Source organism: Cheilinus undulatus, linkage group 20 (genome assembly GCF_018320785.1).
Source record: "Cheilinus undulatus linkage group 20, ASM1832078v1, whole genome shotgun sequence".
Taxonomy (NCBI): domain Eukaryota; kingdom Metazoa; phylum Chordata; class Actinopteri; order Labriformes; family Labridae; genus Cheilinus; species Cheilinus undulatus.
The window spans coordinates 22,660,279-22,681,266 of NC_054884.1; the positions used below are offsets into that span (position 1 = coordinate 22,660,279).

The following is a 20,988-nucleotide window of genomic DNA, read 5'->3' on the forward strand; positions in this document are numbered from 1 at the left end:
GGATACTGACTTCAAGGGGGTGAATCTTTATGCAGTCACTTTTTTACAATTACATATTTTTATTTAATTAACATTACTTTGTAGAAATCTGTTTTCACTTTGACATTTTTTTAATAAAAAAATTGTATACATTTTATAAATATCAATTCATAAAATTGATCAAATGGTTAAAACATCCAACGGGGTGAATGCTTTTTATAGGCGCTGTAGAAAAAGGGTTTCCAATCTTTGCCATGTGAAGAACCCCTTACAGCAGTAGCCTTTGGCGATGACCCTATTTATCTTTTTTTTAAATTACATGTTAATTAAAAATGGGTATACATTTGTAAATCCTGTTTTTTCTTTTATGATGATCAGTGAAATCCTGTGTCTGCAAAACAGATTTTGGCAGCTTTTATTTTCCATGCAAAAATAAAAAATATAACTAATTCTGGGATGTGTAATGAGACCGTTTATAAGGAGCAGGTGGGTGGTAAGTGTTGCTCTATACTTGTTCAAGCGGGCAGTTACAACCACTTGTGCTTCTAACTTTTTCATTGTTACCTCCGCCAAGGAGGTTATGTGATCTGCGGGGTTAGTTAGTTAGTTAGTTAGTTAGTTAGTTAGTTAGTTAGCAACATAACTCAAAAAGTTATGGACGGATTTTGATGAAATTTTCAGGTAATGTCAGAAATGGCATAAGGAAGAACAATTAGATTTCGGGAGTGATCCAGATCACCGTCTGGATCCAGGAATTTTTTTAAGGATTCTTTACTATTGAGAGATAGGGCTAATGGCGGAGGTCTGCGCTCTCTGAGTGCTTTTCTAGTTTGGATCTGTGATGCACTGCTCACTTAAACAATCAATTTATACTCAAATATATGATATGTCTCAAAAATGTCTCACTTTGGTAAACTTCAATGTTTTCAAAATGTGCTATATAAATAAAGTAGATTTTATTGAATGCAGTTATAAGCAGAGCATGTTTCTGGGTAGCAAAAAAAGCTTTTTAGTCTGTGTACTTTGATTAGATGATATCCCAGCAATTACAGATTATGTCAGCTGGTGGTAAAAGTTATCTCTCCTTGAGCAATAACAAACTGTATTTTAATTTTTTAGTCAGGAATGCTTCAAGACATGTAAAGATAGGATTCCAATTTTCTGACATTCACAGATGAGTTCACAACTGCTCAATTTGCCCTACATTTCCTTCCACACATTTGAAATATTTTGTTTAAAGCTCCTGTGGGAGAGTTTTATTGGTGTCCATTTGAGTGCCCCTTGTGGACAAAGCACCACCCTACATCTTTGCTGATATTGTCCTGGACTTATGTAAATCCTGTTCTTTCTTTTTTTTTAAATCCCAACAGTCATAAGTTTCTCCTGTTGTGAATGTTTGCAGTGGAAATTGTATAAACACAATTTCACTGGCAAGCTTTAATTAGACATTCCTTACACTGACCCCATAGCTGTGGTCACAAATATTAAAACTCAAATAAAGAAATAGCTAGTCCTGACGCCAAGCATCTTGTTTGCATTTACAGGATATAAAGAGGTATCAAAATTAATTTCAGTCAGTTTTATAACCAGTTAAAACCTCCCAACAGGGGCTTTAATGTTAGTGTACTCATTCATCACCATTATCTTGCGTTTCATGACATTTTCACAGAAACTGTAATGATTTATTAAACAGCAACTGATATGATTTCACTGAAAATCCAAAAAAAAAAAGTTTTTAACAAGAGACTTAATCATCTTTTCTATTTTTGATGTTCTCTTGGTCAAAATTGTCTGACGTTATTTTTATGATAGTGGTATTAAAAATACCTATGACAAAGTGATGAAAACACATCCATGTCATGGAAGACTTTTACAACTGTTCTTCTTTTCTGGGTCAGGACATGTACTTTAGCCCTCGTTCCGCCCTCCTAGGAGTGGCTAATGATTAAAACAGCCTGTGGAGCACACCTGAGCTCTTACAGTGAAGGTTCTAGCGGACTGACAGGTCGTCAGCTCAGCTCTCATTGACTTTTTTTCCTGTGTGGCATTTAATCCATCGTTTTTTGTTCCCATGGCTCAAGTCTTCAAACTCCTGGTGGTGCTTTGGCTTTTCACAGCCTGTCTTGGTAAGTCACTTAAGGTTTCATTTAAACTCTGTTGACTAAATTAATTTACATGGCTTTATTAGATGCAAATCTCTTTTTTTGAATTTATTTTTTCATCATGTTTTTAAAATCCAGATATCAGTGAACTCTTCAATCTGTTCCCTAACAACCATTTATTGCCTCATAGTTTCATTTAGTGCACACACAATCACATGTCAATATTTAACTATGGTGTTTCTGCAGACAATCTATATCACCTAAGGGACAATTTACCAACTCACCTTTCTTTAAAAGGATATTGCAGTCAGGGTAACTTTCTTTCTCTTAACACTTCTTGTTTGGTTAATGCTTGACAAGTCCTACATGAGCTAAGTGCACTTTAATGGGAACCTGTTTTTAGTTTCCAGGCTTATATAAATGGGCTGATATCACATAAAAGCTGGCCTTTTTACTAAAGAGCATAGAAATACAAGTACTATCACATTTTACATTGTTTTTATTTATTAAGTAATTTATAGACTCAATATCAGTGTGACATATTGCTCTAGCAATAGTTTAACCTAGGTGGGGATGTAACCTTCAACCCTTTTGACATGCATTATTCTGAAAATGGATTGAGACCATCAAATAGTGAACATCAGTTTCTTCTAAATCCTGGTTTTTACCCAAGTACAGATGAGTCTTGGATATTGTTTTTCGATAAGTGTGGCCATTGTTTAAATTCGTAGTCTCAGTTTCAACACTGGATGGTCTCACCATCTCTCCTAAGTGGATAGAAGGCTGCAAATCATTTACTTATTATGATAGGACCTTTGATATCAACGAAACCCTGCCATACCCCATGTCAGGCTATAGGTAGCTGAAGGAAAACAAATAACAGGGAGTAAGCATAATTAATGCCTTTCTGGAGTATATGGTGCAGAACCAAAAAGATACCCTGATTCCATTTTAATTTACATATTAAACAGTACAAAGCTTAATAACAATCTCTAATTATTTGTTCACTTTAACACATTTTATATTTTTTATTATCACATCATATATTAAACAACATTGAACCTTCACAGGAATAACCGTTATCCCATTTGATTTTCTTGTCATCACATTCACAATATACTGTGTAACATCTCTTCCAAAACTTAACAGAAACATTCAAAGCCTGGTGTAGGACTTAGGGAAACTATCAACTTGAAACAATACACTTTATTGATAACCACTTCCAACACTCTTGTCCATAGTGGTGTGCATGCCCGTGGTTTGGAGGACAATAAACCCACCTGTATTTAAAAGAAACAAACGAGGCAACAAAGTTTATGTGTCCTCTAGCCATCTGTTTGGTTATCACACTCACATGGTAACAAGCAGATTACAATAAAATCTGGATTATATAACTACCTCGGTCTCACATACTAACATGACAGAGCGCCAGCAAAATAATCTTCCATGATTACTTATTTATGGATTCAGTAGAAGACCTTTGTCCTTATTGTAAAAAAGGAACTTGACAGCATACAAATAGCCAAACATTGTTAAGGACTGACCTTTCAGATTCCAAGAGTCACCTCTTAATATTCTGTCCATAATATAATTGGGATAAAGACAGAAAATTATTATTTATTTTTTAATAAATTGATCGTTAACTTTTGCTTCTGTGATACATGCTGTCTCTGGTTATGCTACCAAATCTGTTCTGTTGAATTACCAGTGTTTCAAACTGAGAAGTTGCTAAAACCTGTTGGCATGCCTCTATTAAAATTCTACAATGTGCTGCTTCAACCACAGGAGACTTACTTGCTACAGAAGGTGGGGGTGACACACCAACAGAAAAACCAACCACAGCTGCTCCCGTTGACCCACCAACGGAAAAACCAACCACAGCCGCTCCCGTTGACCCACCAACGGAAAAACCTACCACAGCCGCTCCCGTTGACCCACCAACGGAAAAACCAACCACAGCCGCTCCCGTTGACCCACCAACGGAAAAACCAACCACAGCCGCTCCCGTTGACCCACCAACGGAAAAACCAACCACAGCCGCTCCCGTTGACCCACCAACGGAAAAACCAACCACAGCCGCTCCCGTTGACCCACCAACGGAAAAACCAACCACAGCCGCTCCCGTTGACCCACCAACGGAAAAACCAACCACAGCCGCTCCCGTTGACCCACCAACTGAAAAACCAACTACAGCCGCTCCCGTTGACCCACCAACGGAAAAACCAACCACAGCCGCTCCCGTTGACCCACCAACGGAAAAACCAACCACAGCTGCTCCCGTTGACCCACCAACAGAAAAACCAACCACAGGTGCTTCCGTTGACCCACCAACGGAAAAACCAACCACAGCTGCTCCCGTTGACCCACCAACAGAAAAACCAACAACAAAACCTGAACCAAGTAATTTCTCTATAGTCCAAAAACAAAATTGTTCTGTTTTCAATATCCTATTGATTCATGATGTAACGCAGTGCTATTAACAGTTGTATTGTTGTCTGTCTGTTTTTTCCACCTCTGTTTTTAAGACCCTTGCGAGTCAAACCCATGTGGCATTGGCAGCACCTGTGTACCTCGGTTCGATGAAAACTTTGATTGCCTGTGTTCACCTGGTTATGTCTACAATGGAGACAGAAAGACTTGTGAGGGTGGTAAGTATTTTTTATCTGCATATCACCAGCATGAAAACCAATCTATAGACATATGTATCATTTATATGGAAAAGAGACTACCAAACAAGGGTAACTAAGGATATTTTTTACTTATATTACATCTCACATCTTCCTCAATAAAAGCATTTGATACTACAAAACATTTGCATTATAGCATGTATTTCAGACATTTAAGAGACTGGCCTTCCAAAGTTGCGAGGATTTTGAACTATGATTTAACCAGATCCTAATTCTGTAAGCTTGTTAGTGGCAGCTTTGTGTGTTAGCATCAGGTTAAATCATAGTTCAAAATCCTCGCAACTTTGGAAGGCCAGTCCCTTAAATGTCTGAAATACATGCTATAATGCAAATGTTTTGTAGTATCAAATGCTTTTATTGAGGAAGATGTGAGTCTCAATTTTTCTGGTGAAGAAGAAGCCTTTGTTGAGCAACAGTTAGCTTAGCTCAGCATTAAGAGGTCAACTCAGGTGTGCTAGTCTACATAAGTCGGAAAAAGCATGGGTGTTTGGGAAAGGCAGAATGAGTACTAAATGTGCTCATACTGTAATACCTTGATTAAAAACCCTTAACTACCCCTTTTAAGATGGAAAAAAATCCAGCTAACCTTCCTCTACTTAGAAGTAGCCTAGCACTTATGCTAGGCTAACTGGCTGCTAGCTACGGAAGAGGAATAGGGCCATTTTCAAAGGAGAATATAATTTTGGGCAAGTCGAGATTAAGGTAAAAATGACAAGAATAAAGTAAAAATTTCGAGAAAAAATTGAAACTTGTTATTACTTACAGCGGATCATAGACGCTGTGTGTTTAGCCTATGTGGCAAAGAGAGAGAATCTCTATGTTGTTAAATCCAATAATGAGGTATAATTTCACATTTTGATATGTGGCATAAGGCATTTTTTAGAGACAGTCATGATTCTCTGTTATTGTCTTAAATACTTATACATCAACAGGAGGGACATAACATCACTCGTGTCTGTCTTCCTCTTCTTGTCCGTCTGATCACCTGTAGAGACGCACAGGTGACAGATTCAACCTCATTACGTAATGGGAGAGCAAAGGGAGATTGGTCGCTCATTTATTGATCATAGACAAGTTGCTGCTAATGACAAAATGTTAAAAAAGGCAAAAAAGGAACACTGTCACGTGTTGTCATTTGGAAACTCTAGTCAACAGTATTGTGTATGATACATAAAGAAAATGTTACCGGCAAAAAGCCATGTACACGATGTACATTACATTTTTGTATGGAATTAAGAAATAAAAATCCCCATATGTTTTCATTGCTGCTTTCATGCAGCGCCTCCATGCTGCCCTTCAGATATGTCAGTAGATTTGTTTATATTGATGTTGTCTATCGCACCACAACAATAAATAAATGACTGATGAATCTGCCTTCACTCTCCCATTACCGAGGTTGAGTCTATCACCTGTGCATCTCTACAGGTGATCAGACAGAGAGGAAAAAAAGAGCTGTTCTGTCTCGTGCCTGTCTTTACAAAATGCTTTATGCCTCATATCAATGAATCTGTGAAATACCTCATTATTGAATTTAACAACATAGAGATTCTCTCTCTTTGTCACATAAACACAGTGTCTATGATCTGCTGTTAGTAATAGCAAGTTTTGACTTATTTCTCGTCATTTCAACTTTAATCTCGAAGTTGCGTGTCCAAAATTATTTTCTCCTTCGAAAATGGCCCTAATCCTCTTCTGTAGGTAGCTCTATGTTGGGAAAGTGAGTTCATTATCAAATTAATGAAATAAATCTCAAAATGCAACATGTTTTATAGTATCAAACTGTATAATTCATACTGTACAATTAAAAAAAAAAAATCTCAATTTTTCTGGTGAATACGAAGCCTTTGGTAAATGACAGCTTGTTTAGCTCAGCTTTAACAAGTGAGTGCAGGTGTGCTAATTCAATAATTGAAAAAGGTTAGCATGTTTGGAAAAGGCAGACTGAATACTAAACATGCTCATACTGTAACCTTTCATAGAAATAAACTTGTTCCTTTTTAGACTCGCTAAAACAGCTAACCTTTCCCTTCTTGGAAGTATAGTACTTATGCTAGGCTACCTGGCTGCTAGCTCTGTCTGTGTGGGACAAACAAATGAGTAGGTTCTGTCTCTCATCTGCCTCTCAACAACAAAAAAGTAATCAAGAGTATTTCTCAGTTACTGTTAAAAAATGTTAACCTATAAATCTTAAGGTTATTTTTTTAGCGGTCAAAAGGTTACTTACATTTTTTTATGTAAAATAGTTTCTTAAGTTATAATCACCAAAATTACAAAGATGCTAATTTTGTATGCCAACTAACATCACTTTTATTATGTGTTAGCAATAAGCTAACAGCTAGTTCAAAATCATAGCAACTACAGAAGACTTGTGTGACATTATTTAGTTCATGGAATGCATCCTCTGATTTAACATTTTTAGCAGATGGATTTTACTGACAATAAGAAGCCCATAGTCTATCAGCTCAACACTACGTAGACAGACCAGGTGCCCTTCATAAATCTGAAAAAGGTTAGCATGTTTAAAAAAGACAGACTAAGTACTACACAGCTCATACTGTTCAAACTTGCTTCAATTAATCTTAACTATACCTCTGAGACTGTAAAGAAGAAAAAAACAGCTACCTTGCCTCTGCTTTGAGGTAAGAAAGTGCCGATCACCAGGATAGGCTAACTGGCTACTTACTCTAGCTGTGTCTGTTGGACAAACAACAGACAGCTCTTCTCATCTGCCTTTCAACAACAACAATTGAGAGTACTTCTGACTTACCGTTCCATGCCACTAAAATGCTCTAAAGTACACATCTTTTCTGTTTTAGCTAAGGTTTTCCCTGGAGAACTGACCCTGACACAAAACTACGAAAATGAAATGGAAGATCCACGATCAGAAATATTTTTAACTCTCTCACAAACCATTATTTCTGAGGTAAAGAATCATTTCACTCTTTTTTATCCACTGTATGTGTTTTAAATGCAACCACTTTTAAATGCAACAGTGACTCATCTTACTCATCTGTGCTACACACATAGTCAACCTGATTCCTGTGGTAAAAAATGTGCAAAGTTGCTGTATGCTCTATGACAGCAATAAAATTACAGTTGGACGAAATAAATGTGTATTTTTTCTTCCTTAATCACCAGCTGGAAAAGGTTTTTCAAGAAACTGATGGCTACACTACTTCTACGGTGCAGAAACTGCTGTAAGTGTCAACTTCTTCTTATCATCTAACTGCCTCTGATTCCTGAAACATACTTTCTGCAGTGTACATGCATCAAACGACACCAATTACAGAACAAAATGAAAATTAGGTGTATTCCTTTTCTATATAGGCCCACAAGTAATGCCATAGATGGGTCCAGAAACGAGAGGGGGGTCCTGGCTCAAGTGGAGAACATATTCGAGGCAGGATCAAAATTGGAAACAACTGAAGTTACAGAAGCATTTAAAAATGGGATTGAAGACTTAGCTGACGACTCCGTGCTGAAAGAAGCAAAACTTGAAGGTAATTTTGTACTTTTATACAAATTTTGCTATATACTGTTGTTGCAGCATATTCTAAAATAAACTGACAATTTACATTATGTACTGGACAAAGAAAACAGGAAAGAAAAATTTTACATATAGCTTGTTACTAGAGAGTTATCGTGCAATTTGATAGTATAGTTTGCGATTATTTGACTAAAAAATATTTTGAATTTAGAGGAAAAGCAAAAATGTGAGGTTTTCTTGTTCACTTGTTTTTCAGAGTTTTAACAAACTATAACAGAGTGAGGTTCATTGTTTGTCCATGCTGCAATTCCTGGCTTTTCCTTACATAAATCACAGTAATCACAAAGGCTGGTTATCTAATTTCAAGTGCTTTTTTCTGTTCATACCCAAAGTTGAAGAAGTTTTTATGGCTTTTGATCCATGATGACCTAAGATCGGGAACTTGTAATGATAATTATAAATGGAAGCATGGCTTAATATGACAAAAATGCTTAGCTTTTAATCTTTAAATAGCTCAAAATGAAAAAGTCCTCTTGCCAGACTATGACAAAATATCTAAAATGATGCTGTAGCATACAATATGTAGTATTTGAATTTTTTATTGTGAAGAAAATGGTTTGATGTTTCACAGCTAATGATTTTACTTTTATTATATTTTCAACCTCAGATTATTTCATGCTGTAAATATTTTTTGTTATGTGCTCTTTGTGTGCTTTATTTCATATTCTAATCTTCTTATTTTTTCTGTGTTTATAGCGAAAAATCTGTGTGATACAAATTCCTGTGATGGGGACACCACTACATGTGAAGCCAGTGCTGGATCTTTTACCTGTGAGTGTAAAAAAGGGTACATCAAGACGGCCTACAGCGACAGAGTGTGCATCGGTAAGGGAAAGTGTGGGTCAAAGGGAGCGAAAGAGAGCCAGTGAGAGAGACTTTGACAGCCATTCTTGGAATTAACAATCTCAACTCTCTTTACTTTTACAGCTTGTCCCAGTGGGAAAAAACCTGAGAAAGACAGTTGTGTCAAGTAAGTTATATGTGACAATTTATTAAGCAACATTTTCAAATTTTTGGGGCCAGTCGTAGTATCATGTTTGTATCATTATTATTAAATGAACCATTTTCTTATCTTTCAGTTGTCCCTATGGTTATTCTGGCTTTAACTGCAATGAATGTGAGTATACAATTTGTCTGAAAAAAATGAACAAAAAAATACATTTAAGTAAATCAATCTGCATGTCTCCTGTGAGGAATTTTCAGTTTGTATTGATTTTGGTGCCCCCTATGGACAACTTAGTATGACTTATCTCTATGCCAATCTTTTCCAGTACAGGTGCAAGTAATTTTTAGTCCAAAAAGTCATCCTGTTTTTTTCTGACAGCTAGATGTGTCATCATGCTTATTTGATGTAGATTGTAAAAAGTATATGAGTAATAGTGTATAAAAAATGTGTAAAAAAGGCTGAAACTTTAAATTTTGTTTTTCTTTTTAATATGGTATATTTTAAAATACAGCATGGTTTAAAGCTTCTGTGCAAGGTTTTTCACTGGTTCTGAAACAAACTAAAATCAATGGTAATGTCTCTTTATAACCTTCAACAGCAAAGCAGACCATCAGAAACATGATAATTTTATTTCTGCATTCCTAATTTTAATGCCTGAAACCACTGCTGCAGTGTAGGTGTCACACAAAGCAATAGAGAACGGCAATATTGACTAAATGTCTGTTACAAGATGGTGTGATAACATTCTTTGTACAAATAAAAAAAACATATGTACACAACAAAATCGGTGCAGGGGCGTGAGATAGCTCTTTGTCTACTAGGGGCACTAAAATTAACACAAATATAGAATTCCAACATGAGCTTTAAGTCATTTCATCAGCAAAGCCTGATCATTGATATCCTTGTCACTGTGTTATTTTTCAGCATGGAAATTTGTGCTAACAATTGTTGGGTCTGTGCTTGGGGGACTGCTGCTCATCTCAGTCATTGGTATGATTGTACTGGCAAGCAGGTGAGTTTCTCATCAACCCATTCACCATATTGCACTTTTTCTCTTCTACTTCTTTGCTATATTCTCACTTGTTCATGTTGCTCAATAACCCTTCATACCCTGGCACTTACTGCAAACTATTACTGGATAATGGGGCAGGTAACAGGGGCAGCAAACTGTGGAGCATCATTTGATGCTGTGATCCTTGCACAGACTATAGATGTCCTTGTGGGGGCTCTTATCTTGCTAAGTGAGGAGGCTGAAGCTTGTGAATGCATGTCTCCTGTGCCAAAACAAAGATCCAGGCATTTAGGGATGCCTTGGATGCTCCCACAGAATCTGTGTCTGTGAATGGTGACAGTGTGGAAGCTGTAGAGCAGCTCATCTAGCTTAGCAGCATAATGCATTGATCCGCTGGCTGCGAGGCTGAGCTCAACCGCAGACTTGGACTTGCACACAGGGTGATGGGTTCACTGAGCAAGACAGTGTGTTGTTCCTGGTATCTGAGCATGTGGACGAAAGTCAGAGTCTTTCGGTCCTTTGCCCTTCTGGTCTTGCTATACTCTTGTGAGGCCTGAACATTGACTGATGGCCGGAGGCACCGATTGGACACCTTTGTGGCAAATCCTCTTCAGCACATCTTTTGGGTATCCTTGGCAAGACCATGTGTCTAATGCTGACATGCTCAGGAGAGCAGGGATGAGAAGGGTCAACTTCCTGATACAGGAATGGCTGCTGCACCTCTATGTGCACCTGGCCCTGATCCAGCTCATCCTATACTGGGTGCCCAGGACCCGCAGGGCTGGTTACAAAATGTTTTCACTTCACCTTTTGTTAACTTGGCTTAAATTCAAATGCAAATAAATTTAGATATATGGAACCAAATATGAATCTATTTTTCCAAACTCATTAACAATTAAAATCTCTAATTAATCAAATCTAAATTTACTCAAAGAATGATAAAGTTAGGTCAGGGGTTTTGTCACACCCCATGTTAGTAGGCTGAAGTCCTCCAAGTAGGTCCAGTTAGACCTGTGGCTCCTTTTCCGCATGTCATTCCTAACGCTCTCTCCATATTTCCTGCTTCAATCGCTGTCCTATTATAATTAAGTGTATAAAAGCCCCAAAAGTAAACAAATAACCTTGTTCTATCTTTTTAGACCTACCAAGAAGAAGTCCAAGAAAAACAAAGAAAAAGACACTGGGAAAGGGAATGTCAGCAACTTTTCTGCAAAAGCACCATTAGTCAACGGCAGCTCAACCAACAGCCAAGCAGCCTCTTTGAATGGTACAACCAGTACTTTTGCCGGGGTGCCTAAAATCCCAAGGGCTATGACCTCAAGTGGCATCGACCGCAGGACCAACCTGGAGATGACTCCCAGCAACAGCCGGCAAAATCTAGTCTCTGCTGGGAAGAACCAGGTGAGTTTGGGCATTTTCACACATGCACAAAACTCCTGGATATTTCACTAAGTTTTTAGGTTGGGAGCATAAAAAACCATATTGGCCCTCTTGTAATGTTTTTTTTTCACGAAAACTTGTGGTGAAAGTATACGTCCATGCAGCAGGTTCAAGAGCTCTAAGTGTTAATGTTAGATGTTGACCTGGAAGTCAAATGGCGTATGTGTAGAGAAAAGCTAGGAAAGAAACAAAACAGAGAAATCAACTTTGTGTAGAATACATACAAAATGTGAACTGCTGTAAAGCTGTCATTATTTTCACAAGCTGCTATACATCCAGTCTGCTGTTTGCTAACTTGTTTTTCGACTGTTGGATATGATGCAATAGGTTTAAAAGTAACAGAGCTATAACCATAAGAAAGGAGGCAAATCAGAAAACTCTCCACTATGAATTATTCAGAAAGATCTCAGGAGTATACTGATGTGAAACTGTCAGGAGTTATTTTTTTAAAAGAGCTTTGTCCTCTGTTATTGTTGAATATTTTTGTTCATCTTTTACCATCACTAATAACAAAAAAATTCTCCCTTCATTGCAGCAGCTCTATGACGACCCTGACGACATAAACCCATACGCTCAGGCTCGATCCCAGACTAACCCCTACGCTCAGGCTCGATCCCAGACTAACCCCTACGCCCAGAATCGACCTCAGAACCCGTACTCCTCCAACCAGGGAAATACCAACTTTAACTACATCCATGACAATGGGAGACGGTTATATTAATAAGTAACAGAAAATGGACTTCCATCCAGATCAAAAACTTGGAGACATTTTAACTGACCCAAATAAATACACCATAAATTCACCATTATGTCAAGAGTTATGCATATTGAAGGAGTGGTTAATTCAATTGTTCCTACAGTAATGTGCTTTCAACACATTGACCTGCATAGTTTGAATTAAATTGTGGCCAATTATAAGCTGCCCACTTTCATTTTTGTTTCCATTATGAAAGTTTGGGATATGGGGTAGACTGCAAGTCTGTTCAAATGTTTAAGTCACTTTCAGTACCAAAGACGTCAGATTTCACGGATCATGATAAAACACATGGGCCAGAATCTATAAGATAAAACTCATCGTTTGACCAATTACTGCCCTGCTCGTTGGTGAATGTAGTAGTTATGACATTATATCAAATGTTAATGTTGAGTTATAATGTCAAACTAATTTTATTATGAGACGAGCTTCTTTTGGTCCGATCAAATTTTTATCTATCTATCTATCTATCTATCTATCTATCTATCTATCTATCTATTGTTTTGTGTAAAATGTTTACCATGAAAATTGTTTGTTGTTCTTTTTTGTATTACTGACTATATATATTAAGTCAACTGTCATTTTTTATTGCCACTAAATTATTGTATAATGCTAATGAAACAAAGATCTAAGAAATTTCAGTTCAGTGTTCAATCCATAAATATGTATTAATACAAAAGAATGAATTGAGTTTTTATTTATTTATTTACAATTTTTATTAGATTTTGATTTGAACACATCATACATTGTTTTGCAGCAAACACTGCAAGCAAAAGTGTATTTAAACATAGAGCAGCTGCTGCTTTAAGGTAGTTACAGCATTTTAAGATTCCTTTCTCTTACCCCCCAATAACCCACCCAACCCTCCTTCAATCCCACCCATCCTTCTCCCCACCCAGCTGTCCCCTGAAGTCAAGATTCTATACATGAGAACACATCAATGTTTCTAAATTACTATATGAGTTACTAAGGGTTGTAAAAACTGCATAACTGCTTCATTCATTCATCTTCATTCAGTGGTACTTGTAGGCTATCATAGAACTCTAAAAATGGAGTCCAAGTCTTCCTAAAACTCTGTAAGGAGCCTTTTAGGGTGTATTTAATTTTTTCAAGCTTTACGAAATACATAGTGTCCTTGAATTGATTTTTTAAAATTTAACCTATACTTTACCAGGAAAAAAAACTTGCTCAAGATAATCCTAGCCAAGTCAGGCAGCAACACATTCGAATTATATTTTTTTGTCCACGTTTCAGCTCATAGAAATTTCATTGGACAATTATACATTAGAAGCAAGTAGCGGGGAGAGAGCTTGGTCTTGGGTGGGGGCTCAGCAGTATATTAGAGTGTCATCAGCATAAAAATGAAAATAAGTATTACACTTGTTTGGATTGATGTCATTTATAGAAAGAATGAACAGGAATGGCCACAGGTAGGACCACTGAGGCACACCTTTGTTTAAAGTTAGTGAGCTCGAAGTAAACCTCATGCCTGCAAACACTGAGCTCTGACAGTGAGGTTCTTAAACCAATTCACAGTGCTGTTTGCTGTTGATAAAATAAATACAATTCTTAAAAACTTCAAGTGGTTGTGGTGTGCTTTTTTTCTAAAGCAAGAAATAGGATAATCAACGAACAACTCACCTTCATCAGTGTTGATTTATTTATTTTATTTTTCAAATACCTTATCTATATACAGTGTATTCATTCAACTTAGTGTCTCTTCAAATACTGTATATTAGCTGTTGAGACCTATTTTAAGAAGTCTAATTCATTCAACAGAAGTTCAAAGAGATGTGATGTGACTTGTGTAACTATCTCTGGACGCATGCTCTTGGCAAATCAACAATACAATCTCCAAGGAAGTAAGTACACAATATGATCTAGATTCCAATAATTGAAACAGCTGTGCTTCATTAAGTCCAATCCAACAGAACATAAATGGTGAAATTCAAATCAACAATCAAACATGCCCCCATGGCCAATTTTGGCTCTAATACCATCATACACTAAGCTGAAATGAGCAGCGTGTCTTCTTTGATCCTACCACTAGAGAGGGCTAACATCTTACCTTTGCAAACACTGAAACACTGCAAGAACTGACTGCTTAGTTGCTATTTGTCAGTAAGTCTACAGGGTGAGAGTGTGTCAGACTGGTGTCTTCCTATCCTGTTTTTCCTTCATGTATTAATTCCTTTATTAAACAGCTGTCTTTTTTAGAACAACACTGGGCCCATCTATCATTTAACATCTACAGTAGAGTTAAAAAACAAGGGAAATTTAATCAAATTAAGTTAATGCATGACTCACAGTTGCAAGAAAAAGTATGTGAACCCTTTGCGATTTCTTGGATTTCTGCATAAATTGGTCATAAAATGTGTTCTGAACTTCATCTAAGTCACATCTACCGACAAACACAGTCCGCTTAAACCAATACCACATAAAAAATGATATGTTTCATGTTTTTATTGAACAAACCATGTAAACATTCACAGTGCAGGGTGGAAAAAGTATGTGAACCTTTAGGTTTAATAACTGGTTGACCCTTCTTCGGCAACAATAACCTCAACCAAACGTTTCCTGTAGTTGCAGATCAGACCTGCACAACAGTCAGGAGGAATTTTCGGCCATTCGTCTTTACAAAACTGTTTAATTTCAGCAATATTCTTGGGATGTCTGGTGTGAATCGCTCTCTTGAGGTCATGCCACAGCATTTCAGTTGGGTTGAGGTCAGGACTCTGACTGGGCCACTCCAAAAGGGGTATTTTCTTATGTTGAAGCCATTCTGTTGTTGATTTACTTCTATGCTTTGGGTCATTGTCCTGTTGCATCACCCATCCTCTGTTGAGCTTCAGTTGGCAGACAGATGGTCTTAATTTTTCCTGCAAAATGTCTTGATAAACTTGGGAATTCATTTTTCCATCAATGACAGCAATCCGTCCAGGCCCTGAGGCAGCAAAGCAGCCCCAAACCATGATGGCCCCTCCACCATATTTCACAGGTTTTGATGTTGGTGTGCTGTGCCTTTTTTTCTCCACACATAGCGTTGTGTGTTCCTTCCAAACAACTCAATTTTGGTTTCATCTGTCCACAGAATATTTTGCCAGTAGTGCCGTGGAACATCCTGGTGTTCTTTTGCAAACTTCAAAGGTGCAGCAATGTTTTTTTTTTGGACAGCAGTGGCTTCCTCCGTGGTGTCCTCCCATGAACTCCATTCTTGGTGAATGTTTTACTTATTGTAGATTTGTCAACACAAATGTTAGCATGTGCCAGAGATTTCTGTAAGTCTTTAGCTGACACTCTAGGATTCTTCTTCACCTCATTGAGCATTCTGCGCTGTGCTCTTGCAGTCATCTTTACAGGACGACCACGTAAAGCCAAAGTGGACTTCATGGGAGATGACCAAGGAGGACACCACTGTTGAAAACAAATCATAAAAAAGCGAGACTGGAATTTGCCAAACTGCATGTTGACAAGCCACAAAGCTTCTGGGAGAATGTCCTATGGACAGACGAGACAAAACTGGAACTTTTTGGCAAGGCACATCAGCTCTATGTTCACAGACGCAAAAATGAAGCATACCAAGAAAAGAACACTGTCCCTACTGTGAAAGATGGAGGAGGCTCTGTTCTGGGACTGCTTTGCCACATCCGGCACAGGGTGTCTTGAATCTGTGCAGGGTACAATGAAATCTCAAGACTATCAAGGTATTCTAGAGAGAAATGTGCTGCCCAGTGTCAGAAAGCTTGATCTCAGTCACAGGTCATGAGTCTTGCAACAGGATAATGACCCAAAACACACTGCTAAAAACACCCAAGAATGGCTAAGAGCAAAACATTGGACTATTCTGAAGTGGCCTCCTATGAGCCCAGATCTAAATCCTATTGAACATCCGTGGAAGGAGCTGAAACATGCCACCTGGGGAAGGCACCCTTCAAACCTGAGACAACTGGAGCAGTTTGCTCATGAGGAGTGGGCCAAAATACTTGCTGAGAGGTGCAGAAGTCTCAATGAAAGTTACAGAAATTGTTTGATTGCAGTGATTGCCTCAAAAGGTTGTGCAACAAAATATTAAGTTAAGGGTACCATCATTTTTGTCCAGGCCTGTTACATGAGTTTGTTTTTTAAAATAATTCTGTTGAACCACAATTCAAAAGCAATGTCTGATTTTCATTGGTTAATTTTCATTGAATTTTTATTTATTATCACTTTTGTCAGATTCAAGTTATTTCTGTGACCATTGTGGGTTTTTCTTTCATTAACAGAGGGGTACCAACAATTTTGTCCATGTGTGTAATTGGAGCCAGGAGTCAGCCAACCTGGAGTCCAATCAATGTGATGAGATTGGATGTGTTGGTTAAAGCTACCCTGCCTTATAAAAGCACACCACACCAGGCAGGTGTTTTGAGTTTGCTTTTCTCATGAAGCATTGCCTGATGGTGTACCAACAATTTTGTCCATGTGTGTAGCTCTTCGAGAAGTCATTAGCCCCGGGGGTTCACATAATTTTTCTACCCTGCACTGTGAATGTTTACATGTTTTGTTCAATAAAAACATGAAAACATATTTTTTGTGCGGTATTAGTTTAAGCAGACTGTGTTTGTCTATTGTTGTGACTTAGATAAAGATCAGAACTCATTTTATGACCAATTTATGCAGAAATCCAAGAAATCCCAAAGGGTTCATATACTTTTTCTTGCAACTGTAAATGTCTTTTAAGCTGCAGCATCAAAGTCATGTCTGATTTTGTAAAAAGTAAGTGTCAGACTGAGGGCCATATGATGTTGGGCTTCAGTCGGTGGACAGACAAGCAAAACCGTGTTTGGACCAAAGATCATTGGGCCTCACAATAATACCCTGATTCTCAATGCAATATCTCAAGAAAGATACAAGGGGTCTTTTTCAAACAAAATGTTCACTCAAGGATAGCATGATTAGATTTTAAAGCTCATAGGTCAAGTGTCAAGGTCATTAGGCCTTATAGTCATTCTTTGCTTCCCAGGTCAGTTCTTGAGGATGCTTTGAAGGGTTCCCCTTAAACTTTGTACAAATATAAGAAATGACTCATTGATTAAATTATTAGCTTTTGAGGCCATATGTTAAAAGTCAAAGTCATTGAGCCTGATTTTCCTTCCTTTGTGACACAATGTGTCATGAAGCTTAAGGGACTTTTAACAACTTTATACAAATGTTGGCTTTGTCTTGAGGCATAAATGAAAAGAGTCTGTTGGTTAAGGTCAAAAGGCTCATGTTCATCTCTTGCTTGAGAAAAATATATTTTTTGAATGCCTGGAGAGATTTTCTTCAAACTATGCACAAATGCCCCCTGTGACTCAAAGATGAACTGTTTAGATTAGCATCCCTTTCTTATGAACTCAGTATCTCATGAATGCATTGAAGCAAATAATCCAAAAAATGTTTATGTAGCTTAAAGTATAAAAATCCTCTTAAATGGGTTTCCATTAAAAGAAATATGTGCTCTGTCCTCTCTGTCTTATCAAATAAAACAGCATGTCAGATGTGCTTTAATGTGCTGGCAATCCTTAATACAGAAAAGAATGTTCTCTTTACAAAATCTGTTTTCAGTCACAGTCTGAACCTTCAACCACCTGTTACAAAAAAATGAGAGGTTACCTTTTTTTCTTGCTGATGTCGACAACATAGGAACAGGTAAAAGTTAATCTTCGATGAGTTTTATGTAAAGGAGCGAGTCATAAAAAGCTGTATTCCTCCCCTGTCACACTGTTGGTCTGCTGGTTTCTCTGGGGTCATACATCTTATTCCCAAAGTCAGTGCCTTCCCTGCAGCTCGCTTGGATTAGCAGGGTCAGATTTAGCATGAATGTTCATACTTCGTCAAACTTAAACCAGATTTAAATGATGGGCCTTAACGGTCTTCACCTTCTGTGTCTTTTACTGCTGTACCAAGAGATCCGACCCACTCAAGGTATGTGCTTTTCTTGGTATATTATCATTTTTCATGTAGTTGAACTGAGTAATGAGAGTGGAATAAAAGTGAAAGGGAATTGTTAATAATAATGTTTTTTTCAGATCATCAGAGTGTCACTGTCATCATATGAAGTTTTAAGGGACTTCATGTGTAATAATGATATCCGCAAATGTAACAAGTGAGCAGTTTGATACTTACATTTAAGAAATATTTACACCGTTACTTAAAATCAAGCTGTTGTTGGGATTCTAACAGTTTTAAAATCCTTATAGCTCTAAAATAATCGATTACCAAAGTTTGCACTAACATGTAATGTGTTAAGGTAAAGGCGCACCCTTATGTTTTATCAGTAATTAAAATGAAATCTTAAATTAATACCATGCAGGGTTTTTAGAATTGATAATATACAATACAGATACAAGATGCCTTTTAAATGATAAACACAAATAGACTGCCAACGAACATAAAGTGCATTCCATGCTGATTCATTCACATATATATTTCCTGTGATGGCCTGTATTCTCCAAGGTCATAAGACCGACTTTGAATTCATAGTGAAGAATTAACTATCTTTTAATGGCCGAATCACATGTTTTAAGGTTCAAATGTAGCACACAGAGTGTGGCTGTAGTGGTCATAAACATAGTAACTCATTTGTCAAGGAAACAATAAAAAGCTGTTAATTTTTCAATTAAGCAACACGGACATCTGATGTTACACTTCCCTGTAATTAAGAGTAAATTAAACAATATTGAGTGTGTAGATGACCTCTTGCACTAGATATTGAACCAAAAACAGCAGTACATAAAGGATTTATGTGGATTTTTGTTAAATTTATAATACTGGGTGCCTGTTTGGCTCAGCGGGCAGAGCAGGCGCCCATATACAGAGGCCACAGTCCTCACTGCACTGGTCGCAGGGTTGATTCCCGCTCTCTGCACTGTTTGGTGCATATCTTCCCCCACTCTCTCTCCCTGTGTTTCCTGTCTCTTTTAAGCTGTCCCATCTAAAAAAAAGGCAAAAAGCCCACCCAAAAATCTTTTTTTATTTTGTATTCTTTCTTTTTTGGCAGGAAGTTGTGATAGTACAGAGTTTCAGTGTACCAACGGGCAATGCATTGACATAGCTTGGAGGTGTGATGGGACTAAGGATTGCACAGATGACTCAGATGAGCTGAACTGTCGTGAGTATTGCAACCTTCAAAAAACAACCCAAACAGAAAAAAGCATGTTTCTAATTTTTTTGTGGTTTAAAAAAGAGCATAATAATGAGCTCTTTATGTGTATATATGTATGATTATGCTGTTGTTTGTTGCAGCACCTCCACAATGCACCTCACAGGAATTTCAATGTGTGACAAGTGGTGAATGCATCTCTGCGGGGTTTGTCTGCGATGGAGAGGAAGACTGTGAGGATGGCTCGGATGAGCAAAGAACATGTGGTACGAAGACTATTTTGATGAGGCTAAGCTGAAAATATAAAACAAACGAACATTAGGAAAATGTTATTGTCCACTTAAAAAGTCCATGTCTAAGTGCTTCCTTAGGTTTTTAAATCTTGTTAATTTATCCTGACGGTTAAAAAAACTAAGTATTCCATAACTTGTGTATTAGATGCTCTTCACATGTGTAGAAATAGATTGAAACACTAGATGGCCACATCTTTGTACAAACCTTGGGCCCTTCTAAAGTAACAAGACATTAAAAAAAAGAAACTGTCCCAAGCTTTGAAAGATAAGTACTTGAAAGTTTTTTTTTCAATGATCCTGTCTCTGAATGTAGATAGAAGAAAGCAATGCAAACACAAAGAAGAAACACATGATAAAATTCCTCATATCCCTTCAAGTGTCTTAACATACCAAAACACTTACATGGTTCTTGGTGTAGATGGACGCACCTGCAGCCCAGACCAGTTCACATGCGGGGAAGGCCAGTGTATCCCTGTAATATACAGATGTGACCATGTGAACGACTGTGTAGACAACTCTGACGAGAACAACTGCGGTATGACCTTTTTAAATTTATAATACACTAAGTGTACTATGTTTGTACAGTACATCAGTCCAACATTTATAAACACAGCTATAGTGTCACATATTTTTTCCTCTCCATATTCAATCTTTATGTCACAAAAAATATGTCATCTGTGTTTTCCACAGACTATCCACAGTGCCCTGAAAAGACGTGCGCTAATGGGGCCTGTTACAACAACGCCGGGCATTGTAATGGACTACAAGACTGCAGAGATGGCTCTGATGAATTCAACTGTGGTAAGTAGATATTTAGATATTGTTTGCAGAACCTAAGAAGAGAAAACTGTCTTTCTCCGTAACACTTTCAGTCACTTAAACTCGTGAAGCATTGCCCCAAAGTAATTCCTCCTATTTTTGACGATACAACAGTAACAGGAGTACATCTTTAAGTCAGTGAGATAGACAAATCAATTCAGGTAAAACTGAGATTTGCGTTCCATCAAATTCTGTGTACACAATGGAAACCACCATTCTGATCGTAAAAATGGTATTCATAAAGTTAGGTTGAGGTTAGAGACAGCAAGTTTTTGTACTTAATCTTTTC

The 20,988-nt window shown here is 37.5% G+C and overlaps 2 protein-coding genes across 2 annotated transcripts in view; both read left to right on the forward strand.

Moving 5' to 3' along the window:
- The first annotated feature begins 1,970 nt into the window (after nt 1-1,970).
- On the forward strand, nt 1,971-13,964 carry muc13b (mucin 13b, cell surface associated). The gene is made up of 12 exons (XM_041815987.1): nt 1,971-2,105; nt 3,867-4,481; nt 4,607-4,729; nt 7,585-7,691; nt 7,907-7,965; nt 8,096-8,268; nt 9,012-9,140; nt 9,243-9,285; nt 9,395-9,432; nt 10,186-10,273; nt 11,413-11,674; nt 12,249-13,964. Exons 1-12 carry the CDS (start codon nt 2,051-2,053, stop codon nt 12,432-12,434), a joined length of 1,878 nt encoding a protein of 625 aa, XP_041671921.1. The 5' UTR covers nt 1,971-2,050; the 3' UTR covers nt 12,435-13,964.
- Nucleotides 13,965-18,247: 4,283 nt separating this feature from the next.
- Nucleotides 18,248-20,988, forward strand: part of lrp2b (low density lipoprotein receptor-related protein 2b) — a 54,156-nt gene continuing 51,415 nt past the window's right edge. Inside the window, exons 1-5 of the mRNA XM_041815855.1 lie at nt 18,248-18,410; nt 19,486-19,596; nt 19,731-19,853; nt 20,299-20,415; nt 20,571-20,681. Coding sequence (XP_041671789.1) covers nt 18,341-18,410; nt 19,486-19,596; nt 19,731-19,853; nt 20,299-20,415; nt 20,571-20,681 — 532 coding nt within the window. The 5' untranslated portion in view covers nt 18,248-18,340. The remainder of the gene's footprint in view (nt 18,411-19,485; nt 19,597-19,730; nt 19,854-20,298; nt 20,416-20,570; nt 20,682-20,988) is intronic.